This window comes from Anguilla anguilla, chromosome 12 (genome assembly GCF_013347855.1).
Source record: "Anguilla anguilla isolate fAngAng1 chromosome 12, fAngAng1.pri, whole genome shotgun sequence".
Classification (NCBI taxonomy): Eukaryota; Metazoa; Chordata; class Actinopteri; order Anguilliformes; family Anguillidae; genus Anguilla; species Anguilla anguilla.
Genome location: NC_049212.1, coordinates 3,548,634 through 3,565,711, shown reverse-complemented (window position 1 = coordinate 3,565,711; position 17,078 = coordinate 3,548,634). Strand labels below are relative to the sequence as shown.

The window sequence follows — 17,078 nt, the reverse complement described above, 5'->3', positions numbered from 1 at the left end:
TTGAAACCCACTTAACGAGAGAACGTTTGTTGCTTAAGAGCCTCGTAAACGCACTCGTTAATCCTAAAACTGGATCCTGAATCTTCATGGGTTTGGGGTAGTCCAGTTTTCCTGGCTGCTTTCATAGCCTTAGAAGCACTGCCTTTAAAGCTTATATACAAACACGTTGCAGCCCAGTCTGTGGACAATGTTCACTCATAAAAGCCGAGGCAGGCACGGTACCAGTCTGATAATACTTTTTTATTGGGCAACAAATGTATGTGAATTTGGCCTCATTTCCTCTGTTCCTGAAAAAGGTCTTGAGTCGACTTACATTATCGATTAAGAATTAAGTTGTCATACATCACTAATTCCTGCATTTAGCATTGTAAGAGACCATTAGCCTTGTATTAGCCTTGTTCTATAGTACATTCTACATTTGTCTTTGTCCATTACAACAGGGATATGACAATATACTCAATCAGGTGTTGCCCAACTTGCCCTAGTGCATATGAATCCAGATGGAGCACATGTACTCTGTTAGTTTTCATTTTATTTGTTATCACTATCCACTGTTGACTTAACACTAAACATGTTCCTCTACTCTTAACACGGGAAAAAAAATGAGATCACCAATGGAAGAAGCCACTACAGCTTGAAGGATGAGCAGAGGACACACACATGGAATGCTTTGGCTGGGAATAAATTGCTGAATGTGTCCTTCTCGTTCAGCTGATTTCCTCAGATTCAGCCAAGATGCTTATCGTCCAAAAAGCGAGCCTATATCTGAGAATGAAAAACAGACGCATTTTATGACTGTTTTCTTAAAATACATTTTAATTACAGTAAATTCACTTACATAATCCTGTTTTAATGGTTCTGGACATCCCATGCCAGGGCATTTCAACAACCAGTGAAACTCCACTCACAAAAGAGAAACAAAAATAATACAGAAAACAGCTTGCCTTATATCAATGGTTAACGTTAGTTTTTTCATAATGTACACATAGCATGTACTCAATTACCTAAGATTTGCACCTGTTTGAGAACACTAATAAAAAATGATGAGCATAAATTCTCCCAAAATCACTTAATGACACAAAATATGAATATATGTGTATCAAATAATATTACTTTGGATACATTATATATATATATATATATATATATATATATATATATATATATATATATACTTGGCACAAATGGGGAAACAAATGCATTTTCAAATGAAAGCCACATCCATGACTGCAAATTAAAAAAATTAAAAAAAATTTCAGCTTAGTTTCAGTACAAATGCAGTGGCTTACTGTCGGCTCTCTCCCACTGACGTACCATTACAGATCAAGACCATGTTGTGTTACTCTTACAAATGGACTATGAATGAGGACTTTCACTTTGTTTTTTCAGCATCAAAAACAAAACATGAACATTAATATACACTACTTAATTTATACTGAGAAAATATGTTTTCTCATTTAGGAAATATGTACTTCAAAGCAAACATAAAAAATGGTAATATATAAATATATTTTGGAATGTGTCACATACTGTAATAATATCGATAACACGTATTTATGTAACTTCACACAGTTCAGCTGAAACAAATAAAATATGAATAAAAAATCTGACAGATCAATTAAAGCTTAAAGTAACCTTAATTGAGATTTAAATATTAATTTCAGGTTAACTTTGGGTGACTTCTCTTTTTCTTATGAACAGATTACACTCAACTTTGACAGGTACACAAATGTAAACTAATCAACAATGCTCTGTCAATAAAAAAATAAATAAAATAAAAACACAACAAGATAATAATATATCCCTTTGATTAGCAAATTATGGAAGCAAAATAGTACCAAAAATGTAAAATTGTATTCATTTTGTTTGAATATTTTGAATGTGAATTCATTATTTTTGAATGTTTCCACTGCAAAATTAATTCTGAATTAATCAATTTAAAATGCATTGTTTTTCTCTAAATTCAATGATGTCAAATTTACTGAGAGAATTAAATGGTTCTGCATTTCAGGAGTGTGAATTTGTTCTGAAATGAATGCTTTAAATTGCTTTATGTAATTGAAATCACATAAGTAGTATAATATTGAACTACTCCGGTGTTTAAATTTAAATTAAATTTTTAAAAAAGAAAATGTTATCAAAATGTTAAAGGATGAGATACAGGAAAAGCAGAACAAATGTGGAAGTAATCAACCCTGTTTCGAGCCAATGGCAAAGCAGAACATGCAACCACCTGACCAGCAAGCCAATGGCAAAACAGATGATGCGACCACCTGACCAGGTCTTTACAGAGCAGCTGCAATGGAAGCTTCCTGGTGGGCAGCCATGAAGAATGACTCCCAGTGAGTAACCTTGGCTGTCAATTAGACCTAAAAATACATTTCAATTTTGTCTTTAAAAATTTTAGAATATTTGTTAATATTCAAATATGTATTGCCAAAGTTTGCATACTTTGGATCCTGTTATCTGTGTTACATATTCAAAATAAATTGACTGACAATATTATTGTTTGTAACAGAAATACAGAAATAAACAACCACCTAGACTACTATGCTGTAACATAAAAACAGCCTTGATCATGAATTTAACATAACAATTTAACCCTTGTTTAATATTATGCAGAACATTCTCATTCTGTAAGAGCAACCTGGGGAATATAATTGACAACACTGGAATGGAATAGCCATGAAAAGTAATTGCAATTTGGTTGTCTGCATTAGATCAATTATTTTGGAGATTATTTGCCAAAAACACAAAACTCATAATCTGTTTGGTTAGAAGTAAAGGCTGCAAATTCTTATATTGTTTGATCCAGGATTCATTTAGAGGGGGCCAAAATAGCCCTCTTCTGTTTTAGGGGGTCATTGTGAAATGTCAGGGGGCAATGTCTATTGTAAAAACACTATATATTAATTAAATTTAGATTAACAATACATTAATTCATATTTCATTTTAAAAGCACAGTTGATACATTCATCAAATGTGTTGTTTACTGCGTGTTTTTACAATAAAATATGAATGTATCATTTTCAATAAATGAATTGCTTACATTTTGTATTGTCTTTCAACTTGTATTATTATTACTTTTTTTCCCAGCCATAACTCATACAGTTTTTTAAGCTAAACATTTCAAGCTTGGCAATGAAACTTCCACATACCTATTAAGTTGCTTCTTCTTTAAGTGATATAATTTATACTTGAATTTTCACATTCTCAAGCTTTTAAAAATGCCCCCACTGACTTTACTGGAACACTGAGCTTACAGCATAATTCCAGTCCAGCAGTTGAACAAAGCGTCCTTCACCATGGTAACTGCTGGGAGCATTAGCAGCCTCCTTGGTTAATTGAATGCAATGCCAGTGAAGTACATCTATGGATGAACGTTAATCATTGCAAGATTGAGGAATGCAATAATTATGTTACTTAGCTGTTAATATTCCTGCTTTTTTTACTGAGTTTGCCGCAATGCATTTGCTACTATACCTAATATGCTTTGGTAACTGGCTAGGTAATTCAGCCAGCTAGTAAACTTTCTAGCTAGCTAATGTTACCAATATAGCATTAGCAAAGCAAACTTGCAGCTAATGGCTAGATGGCCAACTAGCTAGCTAACAAGGTAAGAATGTAATGCTTCTGTAAAGCTAATAAGGTAGCTAGCTAAGTCACTTCGCTAACTAGCGAAGTTGCAGCATTTGAGACATAATGGCAACATTATTAATTACCGAATATATAACATTAGCCAAATTGATAATAGCTACAATACTGACACAGATTATGGAAACACTACATTTACAGTATGAACAGTTTGACAATCAATGCAATATTTTGCAACAATCTCTCTTTTTGGTATAATAAATGTAATATGTAATAAATGCAATGTCAACATAAAACAAAAAATAATTATTTGCATTTCTCTTAACAAGTAATATATCATTATATCATCCTGTATGTATTAGTTGATACCTATAAATAAGCAGTCTAATTTATGTTACTGTTAGAAATTTTATAATTAGCATGAGCATGTATTTTTTTGTCCAGTATTTTTCTACATGACATTCAATTATTAACATTATATTATTAACGCAAAGAAAACCTTTTTTGATTGGATACTTTATTTCAAATTACTGATGGTCACATATTGTCATTACCCCTCCTGGTCAAGAAGATATCTGTTTCAAATACATTTGTGCAGATGAAAATCGCTCCAAGAAACAACAAGAGAAGGAGGGGCACAGATAAAAGCACTGCTTTAAGCACATTGTTTCCATAATGTGTGGCAGGACTGTATATTATCTAGCTTGTGACATTGTGTAATGTTGCTGATTTGGCCGGTGTTGTGATAAGTTCTTATGTTACATTACTTAAAATGCAAACAGTACCACCACACTTAAATTTGAGAGGGGCTCAATTGGTCCCATGCATCAATTTCTAGAAGGTCATTTATGATATTTAGGGAGGCAACGGCACACTGGCACAGCCTAGATCAAACACTGCTTATGTTCACTTTGTCATGCCAAGGAAAAAACAGACACCAAATGAACAGAAGTTCCTGGAATGCTCGTGTAATTCTGCATGGGAATTGGTGTGGTAAATGGTGTGGAGTCATATGCCTAACAAAGAGTCATACCAGTGGTCAAACTGGCCAGTTTCTCTTGAACAGAGCTTTGCTCTTTGCTACTCACTCACAATGCCCACTTAAAAAGCACATATTGTTATGACTGAAATATTTAAACCAACAACATTAAATTCAGCATTTTGAATTCAGAACAAAACAATGCAATTCACATTCCACGGATTTTAACGACTGAAATTCAGTGCAAACTTAAAAATACTGAATTTGCATTCAGATGTATTCATTTCAACCTAAGCAAATTCAAAACTACTGAATTCACACTCAGAATATTCAAATCCAATTAATACAATTTCAGATAATTCAGACATTTTTCTCCCATGGATTATGCACTTCAAATTAAACATTGAATTAGCTTGTGCATCATATTATCCATTTTGTTAAAAATAGCTACTTTGCATTAGCGAGAGAGGGCAAATTCCGGAAACACTCTAGCATGCTATTGGCCCAGCAGTGAGTTCAACGTGATCGAGATTCTGCTGCTTGAGCTAATTATGATAAAGACCAGTTGTTTAGCTTCTGTTTCAGAGAGAAGCTAAAATAGTTGATGAATGGTCTACCACTAGCAGACCACTGTAACGGCAATTTTCAAAATGCTGGTGTGCCAACAGCTGTTGTCAATGGTGGTCCAACATGTCCTTGCTTGCTGCGATGAACCACATAATTTGATGATTTTTATTCTAACACCATCCAGTAAATTTCTTTTAAAAATGACGATATCTGAGTTGGGTAATTTAGCCTTTGTGACTTCATCTTTTTTCTATAAGCCATCAAATTACACGACATATGAAAGTGTGAATAATTGGTTTAGAATTTAAAATATACTCCTAAATTTCTTTTGGTTCTTTTATTGTATTAACCATATATATTAATATACATGTTATATATTAATATACATGTTTTTTCATGAAGAAAGCTGCAATATCATGAAGCAACAAACTGCTGACTTACTGCATTGGTGAAATCTGGCACATTTTCTGTCGTAACATTCAATTGTTTACTCAATGCTTTGGGCATGTCAAGACCCTCAATTACTCAACAGTATAAACCAAATGTATGTGTAACACTGACACAGAAATAATGTGAACAAGACAATACACAATATTATCAAACAAGAAGAGCAGGCTCAGGGACCAGGCCATATCTCGCTCAGGTCCTTGTCTTTATGGCTAAGCCCAGGAACATAAACACCAGAACATTCTAAACCCTCATTCCTGGGATTTATTCATGTGTCCTAGTTATATAGCAACTGGGCGTCTTAAGTGCTTTTTCAGACTGACAGCAGGTTGCTTGGCCAGCTTTATTTTTTCCTCACAGGAAAACCCAATTTGTGGCTGGGGTCAGCCATGACGAGGCGATGGATCGTCTGTTTGTTTTTGTGGAAACCTGCATCAACATCCTGTTGAAAGGGCGAGGGCCCAAACAGGTCCCAGATTCTGACATCGAACAGACACTGAAAGTGAAAACAGCGGTTTCTTTGAGGGAATTAAACTCTCTGTGTGTGCATACGTTGCATGTGGGAAGCAGCACGGGAGTGGGGCATCAGACATACTGTGGACAGACAAATAACAGACCTTTCTTATGAGCGGTTTAAATTAGAAGCGGCCATAATGCACCAACAGGTACCCGCCATGTTGCACACTCAAACTGGACAGACTACAAACAATCACAGCCCATTCCATGTACTGTACAATTTAGAGAGCAGGTGCTATCACCTTAAAGGTCACAGACAACGGCTCTTTCTCAAGCAGGAAAAGCGAAAGTTTTGGGGATGGGTGGGTTTGAGGGTTAAAAAGTCAATGAAGGACAACAATCCATAAAAATCCAGCTGCATCTGCCTTTCCTCGACGTGTTTGACCCATAGACAGCTTCAGCACTCTTGGGGCTCGCACAATGCCAGACATTCACATCTTCCAGGGAAGGCTTAGCAAGCAGAGAGTAGCGCCTTAAAAAATATAAAGATATTTACAAATATCTCTACCTCAATGATTTTACGTTCTCTCCAACTTTGACACGGCTATTCAGAGGACAAACAGTTTCAAGGAATGGTTGTACAATTTCAGATATGGGTTTTAGTCAAAACAGGGAAAAAACAAAAAAGACAAAATACCAAAAAAAAAAAAAAAATTAACGTCCTGTTCCTGTACCCAAATGAGACAGTTTGGGTGGGAGAGCTCTGGGTGGCCAGCTCGCACCCACCAGGAAGGGATTGGGCATGTGCAGAACGCCCCATGGTGGGCCGAGCTCCTGGGCTAATCCTCGATCACGATGGGCTCCTCGTTGACTGGCGGTCGTGTGGGCAGTGGCCTCTCCAGGTCTGCGTGGATGTGCTTGATGAAGACCGGTTTGTATGGCTGCCGGGCAGCCCTCTTGATGTCGAAGGAGGCTAACAGCTTCCGGACTTTTCTGTGTCCGTGACAGAAAGCAGAATGGCTGTTAAACATTGTGCAGACACAACTGAGGCACCTGCCTCTTACTGTGCTACATTACAGGCATTTTAGCAGATGCTCTTATCCAGAGCGACTTACACAACTTCTACATAGCATTGTTTACATTGTATCCATTTATACAGCTGGATATATACTGAAGCAATTCTGGTTAAGCACCTTGCTCAAGGGTACAACGGCAGTGTTCTACCCAGGAATCGAACCTATGACCTTTCGGTTACATGCCCAGTTTCTGCCCAGGCACTGTGCTACACTGCTGCCCTCACTGGGAATGTATTGTGCTGTTAGAATTTTGGACACACATTACTCAGGTGACAAACACTGACAGCTGTCACTAAACGTTACACTGACACCTATTTGCTTGGTTTGCTTCAATACTTTAATCAGTTATCTTGCTAGCCAGAACTAAGTTAGCAAACATTTTTTAACAAGTTAGCTAATATGCTACACTCAAAGAGAAGATACCTAACAGGATCAAGCAGGATAACTGGCACAGTCTCTCACTTATTTTCTTGAAAAGGTTTTCAACAAGAGCTGATCATTTTCATGTTAGTTACCTGCAAAATGTCAGGACTAATGCCATCACATAATGCAAGATGCATTACAACCATAGTTACGTAGGTAGGAGCATGAAGGGAAATGAACTGAATCTGAAGACAAGGGGTCAAACTCCTAGTTCAAACCAACAGGAGACACGAAAGTAAACCTATAAATCCAATAAGATTCTCTTTGTAATAATTTTCAGTTTGTCATCACAAGGTTGTACAACTTTTTCTACGGCAAAGTACAGTGAGACAGAGGAATTAATAACTTGCCGATGTATGGCTGACTTATGTTCACAAACACAGAGCTTTAGCTCACAATTAGTTTTCCCAATGTACACCTTTCGGATAAGCACATGTTAACATATAAATAATATTGTCGGAAGTGCATGTTATGCAGGATTTAATCTCATATTTCCACCTAGTGAAAACAAAAATAAACAAGGTACATTTTACGAGAGTACTATAAGAGGGTGCAAGAGGCCACCTCACCTGGTGTCGCTGGTCGCCATGAAAAAGACATCGTCGGGGGCGTCGATCCAGTTCATCCTGCGGCCCTTGACTGGCGGGAGCGAGCCCTGTTTGAGCATGCGCTGGCTCCTGTCCCCCGGCTTGCCGTTCAGCAGGTAGCTCTTGTTCATCGTGGCCTGCACAGGAGAGAGGGGGAAGATTGATAAACCGCAACCTAACAGCCAATAGACAAATTCGCCCAAGGTTGTGATGAATTTAAAAAAAACACTGTACCACTTTATGTAGCTTTGCTTTTTTTTTTTAAACTAACCCAAACCACAACATTCCAGATACATCATGAAGTTGTTTTCCAAAGTTTTCACAACACCCCTGTGCAGAACATATTTACAACACTGCTGGAATGCTGTGATTTGGTGTGATAATACAAAGGAAAGGTTGTACAATGCTTGTGAGAGTCCCAAACCTTACTCCAACATTGTTAAAAAGTTGCAACAATGCTATAAACTAGATGGATCTTGGCTACCCTTTGAATGACAAACAGTGAGCATGTCGAACAATGCAAGGGCCTGGGATATGACCGCATGACACAGCACAGGGTTCAAGATAAAGAAAGAGAGTAAACATACCTGCGTTTGCCTCTCAAAAAATATTTTAACAATCCATTCTTGCTCCTGTCACTTTAGTGACAGAACTGCTTTAAGGTACAACTGAATAACACTAACTTTATTTTTACCAGAGATGACCAGATTCAGCAGGTAGTATTTACTCCACCATTACACTAAGAACTATGAGAATTTAGTCTGTTTTTGAATATGTATGTGCATGCTCAGACAGGTTCTGAAACGAATTAGTCACAATTGAGGGTTTACCTGCGCTGCTGTGCTCTCAAAAAACCACAACAACACCTACATATAACAAACATGTTTTATTGTCTTGTTTACACCTGAGAGTTAAGAGTATAGCTCTTTATTTGTCTTTCATATTTGTCTCCAACATTTTCTCTTCTCTAACTTCTCCTTTGTCACAGATATCATTATTTTCACGTATCATATTAACAGTTTGTTTCCCACATTAAATTTGCTTTGGTCTGTATTCAATCAACATTTGGTCTTAACTTTAGACCAAAGGCAAGCGTTAGTTTTCCTTCACAGTCCGGTGAGTAATTTTTAATTATTGTTGAACTTACCAGACTGTTTTTGAGAAGACAATACAATAATTTGCTTCTGAATGATAATCAGATTTAAGAATGAATGTTGCTTTGTGCTTTAAATCCTTAAAATCTCTCAACCCGAATCTCTGATCTGAATCATGAATATTAATGTTTATGTGTAGTTCAGATATCGGTACCTTCATATAAAAATTAACGGTTGAAAACTCAACTGAAATGAAGTAATGTAAGTTTTTATCACTAGTGGTGATCATGCTAAGTTGTTTAACAATCTGCCCTGTCATTTTTGTGGCAGTGTTTAGCTTAAACTTAACTTAAATATCTTTCTTCATTAGTGTGTTGGAATGAACAAGTGTCGTTTTGCCTTCATCACAATATTTGGAACATTTTTTTCCCTCTGTCTCAGAATTCCCAAGTGGTACTTTGCTTTGTTCCTGTGTGAGTAACTTCTAATGAACAGTTCTGAAATACAACACTCATAACACTGTATGAGCAACACTGTTGTCAAGTATTATGGTCAAGCCTTTGCACTTAATTAGGTCCCATGCTAGGCTAATGCTAGCAGGTGCAGGAGTCACTCAGCTGCTGAATGACTGTTAGGTGCTGCCATGCCTAGCTAGGGATAGTGGTGTGCATAAGCGCTCGGAAATGGTAAAAGTGACGATGCCATTTTCATTACGAGAATGCATTCGCAGACAAACGTTCACTGGAAAAACAGTCAGGACAAGTGTCTCAACTCAGATTCTGTTGGTTATTAGGTATGATAAGGAGACAGAGAATTATATTGGGAGTGTAGCCAGATATCACTTTTGTTTCCCCTTGTATTTGTTTTAGATATCAATTTCTTAGAGACAATCACATGTCCCATTATAAAATACTGTTGATGTTTACTAATAGTGCAAGTTGTGTTATATTCTTGCAACCCATATCCTTGTCCCTTTTTGATAGAATTGCAGAAGCAGCTAACAAAATAGCAAATTGAATCTCGGATAGCATTAACTCACTTATGAAAGGCAATCGAAGACAGAAAGAAGATCTCATTGGTTTTGGTGGTGATGGAGCTAACACAAACTAGTGTTTAAAAAAATCATGGTCAACTTGATCTTTGCTCAACTTTCCGGTGACAAACCTTGGCTGGTGGCAATACACTGTCTTGCGCATTGGCTAGAATTGGCCTGCAAGGAGGCATTTAAAGACAATGAATTCAGCGAGGTTCATAGTAGCTGAGGGAGCTTTTCCCCTCATGAACCATGTTAAAAATGACTGATGAGACGAGTTTGAGACATGCATACTAGGCCCTTTGATGGTCATTTGCCTTGAGGGCCACCTGAGGGGCAGAGTGGGATAGGGTTAGGGTTAGTCAGTTAGTCAGGAGATAGGGCGAGGAGGCCTAACATTAAGCCTTATGGGTCTCCAGGGGCTGATCCTCTTCAGCAGATGCATGATGGAGTGGAGGATTAAAAGTTGAGCATATTAGGTCTGAACTCTCATAGTTGATCATTGGGTTCTTAGCTGACCAAATCTGTTTTAGTTGACTGATTGTAAAAGGTATGAGACCAGGTTGAATCAGAGCCTCCATTTAAAATGACACTATGGCTGGGTGTGCAATTTAAAAAGAGACATTTACATCACAGCCACCACTCCTCCCCTCACATACCTTCCACATGCTTTCAAACACACCCATTTCACACACTGCCACAGATCCTGTTTCATTTTTAAACCTGTCTTTTCGGTTCTTATCTGATGAAAGCAAGTTCCTGTAACCTTCCATATAATCTTCCTTCTTCCTGAGACCCAGATGAAAAAATGTTGATATTTATTTATTTATTTTTTTTTTTTTTGTTGACATAATTCAAGTTTCCCAATAAACAAAAATGTTGCAATATTTTCAAAAATATAAATTTTATTTTTATTGAATGTCACTGTTGGGTTTTAGCATAGTAGAATACATGGTTCTTGAGAATAAGACCACAAACGCCTACAGGAGGCAAAAAAATTCATTTCTGGATCTTTGGAAAATATGCTGAACACAAAAGATTGGATACCTTTACGATCAGCCTAAATATTTCAGTTAGTGGTCACATATGCAGTCAGGGTGACGTAAGTTTGCAAGGTGGCCTTGACACCTGATCACTGATCAATAAACCAGTGTGAATAAGGCTGAAAGCAATTTGTGAGTGAAACCATCAGGCCTGCATCAATCCCTCACCTCAACCATATGAATTAAATTAATTAAATGCAAGATTAATTACCCAGAGTTCCCAAAATATTCACTCATCTGGACCTGCATTATCAGTCACAGCACATCATCCTGTTATACTTACAACTGGTCTTACTTGACTGTGATTTGGGAACCCTGCAAAGATAGAGAAAAAATGATACACAAGTCAGTTATGAAATCACCCTCAATAAATGCATAATTTATTTATTACTGTAAAATGTCTACTTTTGTCTCATATTCATCTTTTCATCTCAAGTCCTTAAGACCTCTAGTCAAAATAATATATAGAAAAAAAAATTACTTCTGAGAAGCTGGAACCACCAGCAATCAAACCAAGGTCAAAATGGCTTAGACCACGCATCCTGCCCATTCTGTTTGGTAAACTAAAACGAAACCTCTTCACCATGTTCGCATACTTTTTATATATTGAGTTTCAGGTATATGAATTTCTGTTGGGAGGAGTAGGCTATTTGTGTTAAGGAACAGGTGTGCCTAATAGCATTGCCTACTGGTGAGTGTAGGCTAAATCTATGACTATGATCTAAATATAGCTGAAAAGTAAAAGTTCATGTGACGTCCTTCACAAAATTGAGAAAATAGACAAAAGATGCATAAAAAGATCAGTGAATGGTAAATTGTTAATTTAGAGTATGGTTTATTCTCTATACTGCATCAATCAATCAAAAAAATTTGTATAGCGTATTTTACAGCAGTTGTCACAATACGCTTTACAGACAACCCTGGCCTAAACCCCCTCAGGAGCAAGCCTAAGGCAACAGTGGCAAGGAAAAACTCCCTGTGGCAGATGGGAAGAAACCTTGGAAGGAACCAGGCTCAAGGGGGAAACCCATCCTCCTCTGGTCAGCTCAGGGTGCCGACTGGTGACCAGCATGAGAGGGGCAGAGGGCCTAAGAGTGGCACCTGCAGCTATATATTATTGATTTGGTGGACGGCAAATATACATAAACCTGGTCTGAGCAGGTGGGCAGTGCAGGCACGAATCACAGACTAGCCTAACACCACAACTTCAATCTACTGCACCAAATTTGCAGTGCACTGCTTGATCTTCACTGACACACCCCCAACAATCCAAGCCAAAAATACCACTTTGCCAGTGTAACCACTTGCCACATGCCATCTCAAGCTGTTTCCACAAACATGACAGTGACTTTAATTTACTCCAATGGCCTGCACAGTCCCGAGACCTCAATCCAAGAGAGAACTTTTAGAATGAGGTGGAATGGGAGGTTTGCAGCATGAATGTGTGTCCAAAATAATCTGCAGGAACTGCATGATGCTATTAAGTCAGCATGGACCAAAATCCCTAAGGAATGTTTCTAGTACCTTGTTGAATCCATGCTGAGAAGAATTCAAGTTGTTCTGAAGGCAAAAGGGGTCCTACCCAGTACTAGATAAGTGTACCTGATAAAGTCGCTAGTGAGTGTTTGTTTGTTCATTACATTTGTTCATCATTAATCTAATTATTTCACAGTCAGTCTTTCAGAATCAGTCAGAATTACCAACTCCATGGTATTTTGAGGTTTTGGTCTGGTTTTGGTCTGGTTTGGCCACAAATAAAAAATAGTATGCAATAATATCTATTTTCTAAGTACAGGCACATGGATGGTGCAAGCAAACACCAGTTTCACTGATTCAGTTTGCTCACACAGAGGTAAATGAATTGATATCGGTAGTGCAGTTTCACTGATTCAGTTTGCTCACACAGAGGTAAATGAATTGATATCGGTAGTGCAGTTTCACTGATTCAGTTTGCTCACACAGAGGTAAATGAATTGATATCGGTAGTGCAGTTTCACTGATTCAGTTTGCTCACACAGAGGTAAATGAATTGATATCGGTCGTCCAGTTATTGGTGGACAGTGACTCATTGAGCACTATATTGGTCTTCTTGCTTTCTTGTTTCCTTCTCATTTAAATGTATATTTCTCCTTGTCACAATAGGAAAAAAAAAACATTTTAACTTAAGAGGTTGTTCAGCACAGAACAAAGAGAATTATCCCTTATTTTGGCGACAGTCCCATATCTAAAGTTAACTCCAACAATGTGTCTATCTTTATCTGAGTCTTGAGATCACACTGCTAACAGCAACACACCCATGTTCCACATGATATCCACTCTTTCATCACCAATAAACATCTACACTGCACAGATGACTCTAAACGCATGCTTGGATATGTGATGATAACAAAGACAATGTAACATGAAGCCAGAAGTCGCAGGTTTGATTATCAGGAAGGTCACAGCCTGACAACACTGCTGTACACTGAGGACGGAGTGTGGCACAGTGGGTAAGGAACTGCGCTTGTAACCGAAAGGTCGCAGGTTCGATTCCCGGGTAAGGACACTGCCGTGGTACCCTTGAGCAAGGTACTTAACCTGCATTGCTTCAGTATATATCCAGCTGTATAAATGGATACAATGTAAAGTGCTATGTAAAAAGTTGTGTAAGTCGCTCTGGATAAGAGCGTCTGCTAAATGCCTGTAATGTAATGTAATGTAATGTACCAAGCAGCAAGGTACTTAACCTGAGTTCCTTCAGTTAACATCCAGCTGCGTTAATGGACAGTATGGAACAGACCTGGGTCAAATACTGATAATAGTCAAATCATTTTCATTTAGAATATTTGTTTTTTGCATTTCACTTATTTGCAAATAAACTAGAGAAGGCCAATTACTTTTACTTCATGTATCTGTACTGTAAATAAATAATTGGTAAATACAAAAAATACTTCCTTTTGAAATAATTCAAATGATTCAAATACAACTTAAAAGGTTGAAATAATGATTTGTTCAGTATAATTACTTGAAATATTTCAGAAATAATATTTCAAATGAAATTTGTAATATATTTGATGAAATAAGAGGGTGTCTCCAAAGTAGCCATTAACTCTCCCCTTTCTATGTGTATCAGACTTGAACACTACTCTTGAACATCTGAAACGGCCTCCACCCTCTGTCAGTGGAGGGAACAGCGTGCCTGGTAACTGAGCACACCTGAGTGTAATCAGACAATCAGCACAGCACCAGAAAGGGCCTGCGTGAGGGCACCAGTGTGGACTGGTGTTATTGGAATGCCATATTTTGTGATCGCGTGCTTTAATTTTCCATGACGCACAATGTGCACAATCATGATACAACAGCGCGATGCTAAAAGCTGGAAGTCATTAGACTGTGAAAATACCCTGTGGGTATTCCTAAGATGGTTAGCATTGTGCATAACATTGCCATTAATGTAGCAGATAAATAAGGGATTCAGAAAAATACAACAGTTCAAGTTAGTCATGAAACAAGTCAGGTTTTGTATAAAGCCCCTCTAACACATTCAAGGTCAATCAAGAACACAAATGAGTCACTCTGGTCACAAATCAGCTCTATCTCTGAATTCAGAAGGGCAATAACCATGGGCATGAGTACAGCTGTCAGTGCCCACTCTGGGGTACCCAAAGAACAGGGGAAAGTATCTGGAAGAGTCGAGGGGTGGGATAAAACAGGATTGCTATAAATTAATTTCATAGTTTCATGTTCATTACACTCCAGGCATTTAGCAGATGCTCTTATCCAGATTTTACATAGCATTTACATTGCATCACTTTATACAACTGAATATATACTGAAGCAACACAGGTTAAGTACCTTGCTCAAGGGTACAATGGCAGTGTCCTACTTGGTAATCGAACCTGTGACCTTTAGGTTACAAGACCAGTTGCTTAACCATTCCCCATCCCTCAACCTAAGACCCTAAGGTTGGGGAGAGAAATAACTGAAATAACTTTTTAGTGAAATTCATGCCTTTTCCAACATCCTTTACAAGCTTCACATGAACAATGACGGGTTAAACTACTGCCATTTTACTACTTAGAGTATTTGAAATGCCAGTATAAAATGGAATTACGACTATTTTCATTTATCCTGTTTCAAATACTTGATGCTTTGAAATAAATCAGATTATCTGCAATAAAGAATAAACATAAACAAAATAACACAATCTTATTTGTGCATGTATTTTCTCCTTAAATAATGGGAATAAATGTATTTGAATGGCCATTAAATATTTAAGATTATTATTTGACGCAGGTATGGAAAAACCGTGATCTGTGTTAGCTGCTTTGAAAAAGAGCATGTATAAGGGCTGAAATGTAAATGGTTGGCGATTTTGTGTCAAAGGTGATTTCATACCATACCTCGCAATGGCATCAGCAAGCGCTTCTTGATGTTAGCTAATGGGGAAGTAAAAAAAAAAACACAGTGAATGCTGTCAGACAATGCTTGGGGACGTAGCAGTTGGGCCTGTCACGCAATGCTGCTTTACAAGAATTTATAGATCCCTGTGCTTAGCAAGGCAATACACTCCTGACAGGTGAACTCTTTTGAGGATCAACATTCTTTCTCTCAGACGTAACTGACAAAGCTGTACACACACAGTATAGCTAAAAAGTGTACATGTGTACAATGTACTCAAGTTTGATTCATATTTAGCCATCTGGGAATTCCGTAGAAATATCCCATTAGTGCAGGGGTCCTCAATCTTATCCAGAAAGGGCCGGTGTGGGTGCAGGCTTTCAGTCCAACTAAGCAGTTACACGTCTGATTCTACTAATCAAACCCTTTGCTAAGGACCTTGATTAGTGGAATCAGGTGTGTAACTGCTTGGTTGGAACAAAAGCCTGCACCCACACCGGCCCTTTCTGGATAAGATTGAGGACCCTTGCATTAGTATTTATAGCATTTAATAAGATATAATTTAATCCATAATTTTGATCTCCACACTGAAGCCTTGCCTTTACCAAAGAACCGTGCTGTAAAAAACTGTTAGTGCCCACTTAAAAGATGTTGCTTTCCTATTCGATAGTCTTAAAAGACAAAAGGCCCAGTGAAACATTTTCAAATGCTGCTTTTATACTGAGGCAACTTTAAGGTTCTGGAAATACAAGCACAGCATGTAACCACTCATTGACTACTAATTCCTTTAATTAAAGGAATGGTACACTTTAAATGCCTGGCAGTATGTGTGTCTGTATGTATTGGCAACAACCCTGTAAAATAATTATTTTAAAAACATATGCATTTAAAGTTAACTGAACAATTTTTTTAATTGCACCAGTTCATATCATTTTGTACGGTCACACCGAAGAGTCCAGCTCCTAGCCATTGTGTATGACAGTGGGGTTGAGCATGTTTGTGTATGATGGTGGAGTTGTGTACATTTGTGTATGATGGTGGGGTTGTGTATGTCTGTATATGACGGTGGGGTTGCCAGACCTTCCACGCCATTGTGCTGCTCATAGCTTCGTTTTCCCAGGATGGTGGTGGAGCCGTGGTTGATTACTGGCACCACCGTTGCCAGGTTGGCGCCCGCTTCCTGTGATGAGTTTGTAGAGGGGGCCTTCGACACCTCCGGCTTCACATATGGGTGCAGCTCTGAAGGTTAGATGGACGGACGGACGGACAGACAGAGGAAAATATCTTTACAGTACACACTGAAGGTCTCAAATACAGGTGTGGGTACTTATGATTTAATAGGATCCTTCTCCTCCTTGTAAACCCATACACATCAAATATTTAAAAATATATTCAAATA

General features: G+C 37.8%; 1 protein-coding gene across 9 annotated transcripts in view; it reads right to left on the bottom strand.

Annotated features, from left to right (window-relative positions):
• Window positions 1–796: 796 nt before the first annotated feature.
• The window catches only part of LOC118210442 (metastasis-associated protein MTA1-like), a 67,842-nt gene continuing 51,560 nt past the window's right edge, over window positions 797–17,078 (bottom strand). For all 9 annotated transcript variants that reach the window (XM_035386648.1, XM_035386644.1, XM_035386643.1 and 6 more), the window contains 5 exons: window positions 16,760–16,918; window positions 15,682–15,717; window positions 11,583–11,614; window positions 8,112–8,266; window positions 797–7,036 (listed from right to left, as the gene is read on the bottom strand). In XM_035386648.1, the coding sequence (XP_035242539.1) occupies window positions 6,883–7,036; window positions 8,112–8,266; window positions 11,583–11,614; window positions 15,682–15,717; window positions 16,760–16,918 (536 nt within the window). In that variant the 3' untranslated portion in view covers window positions 797–6,882. The remainder of the gene's footprint in view (window positions 7,037–8,111; window positions 8,267–11,582; window positions 11,615–15,681; window positions 15,718–16,759; window positions 16,919–17,078) is intronic.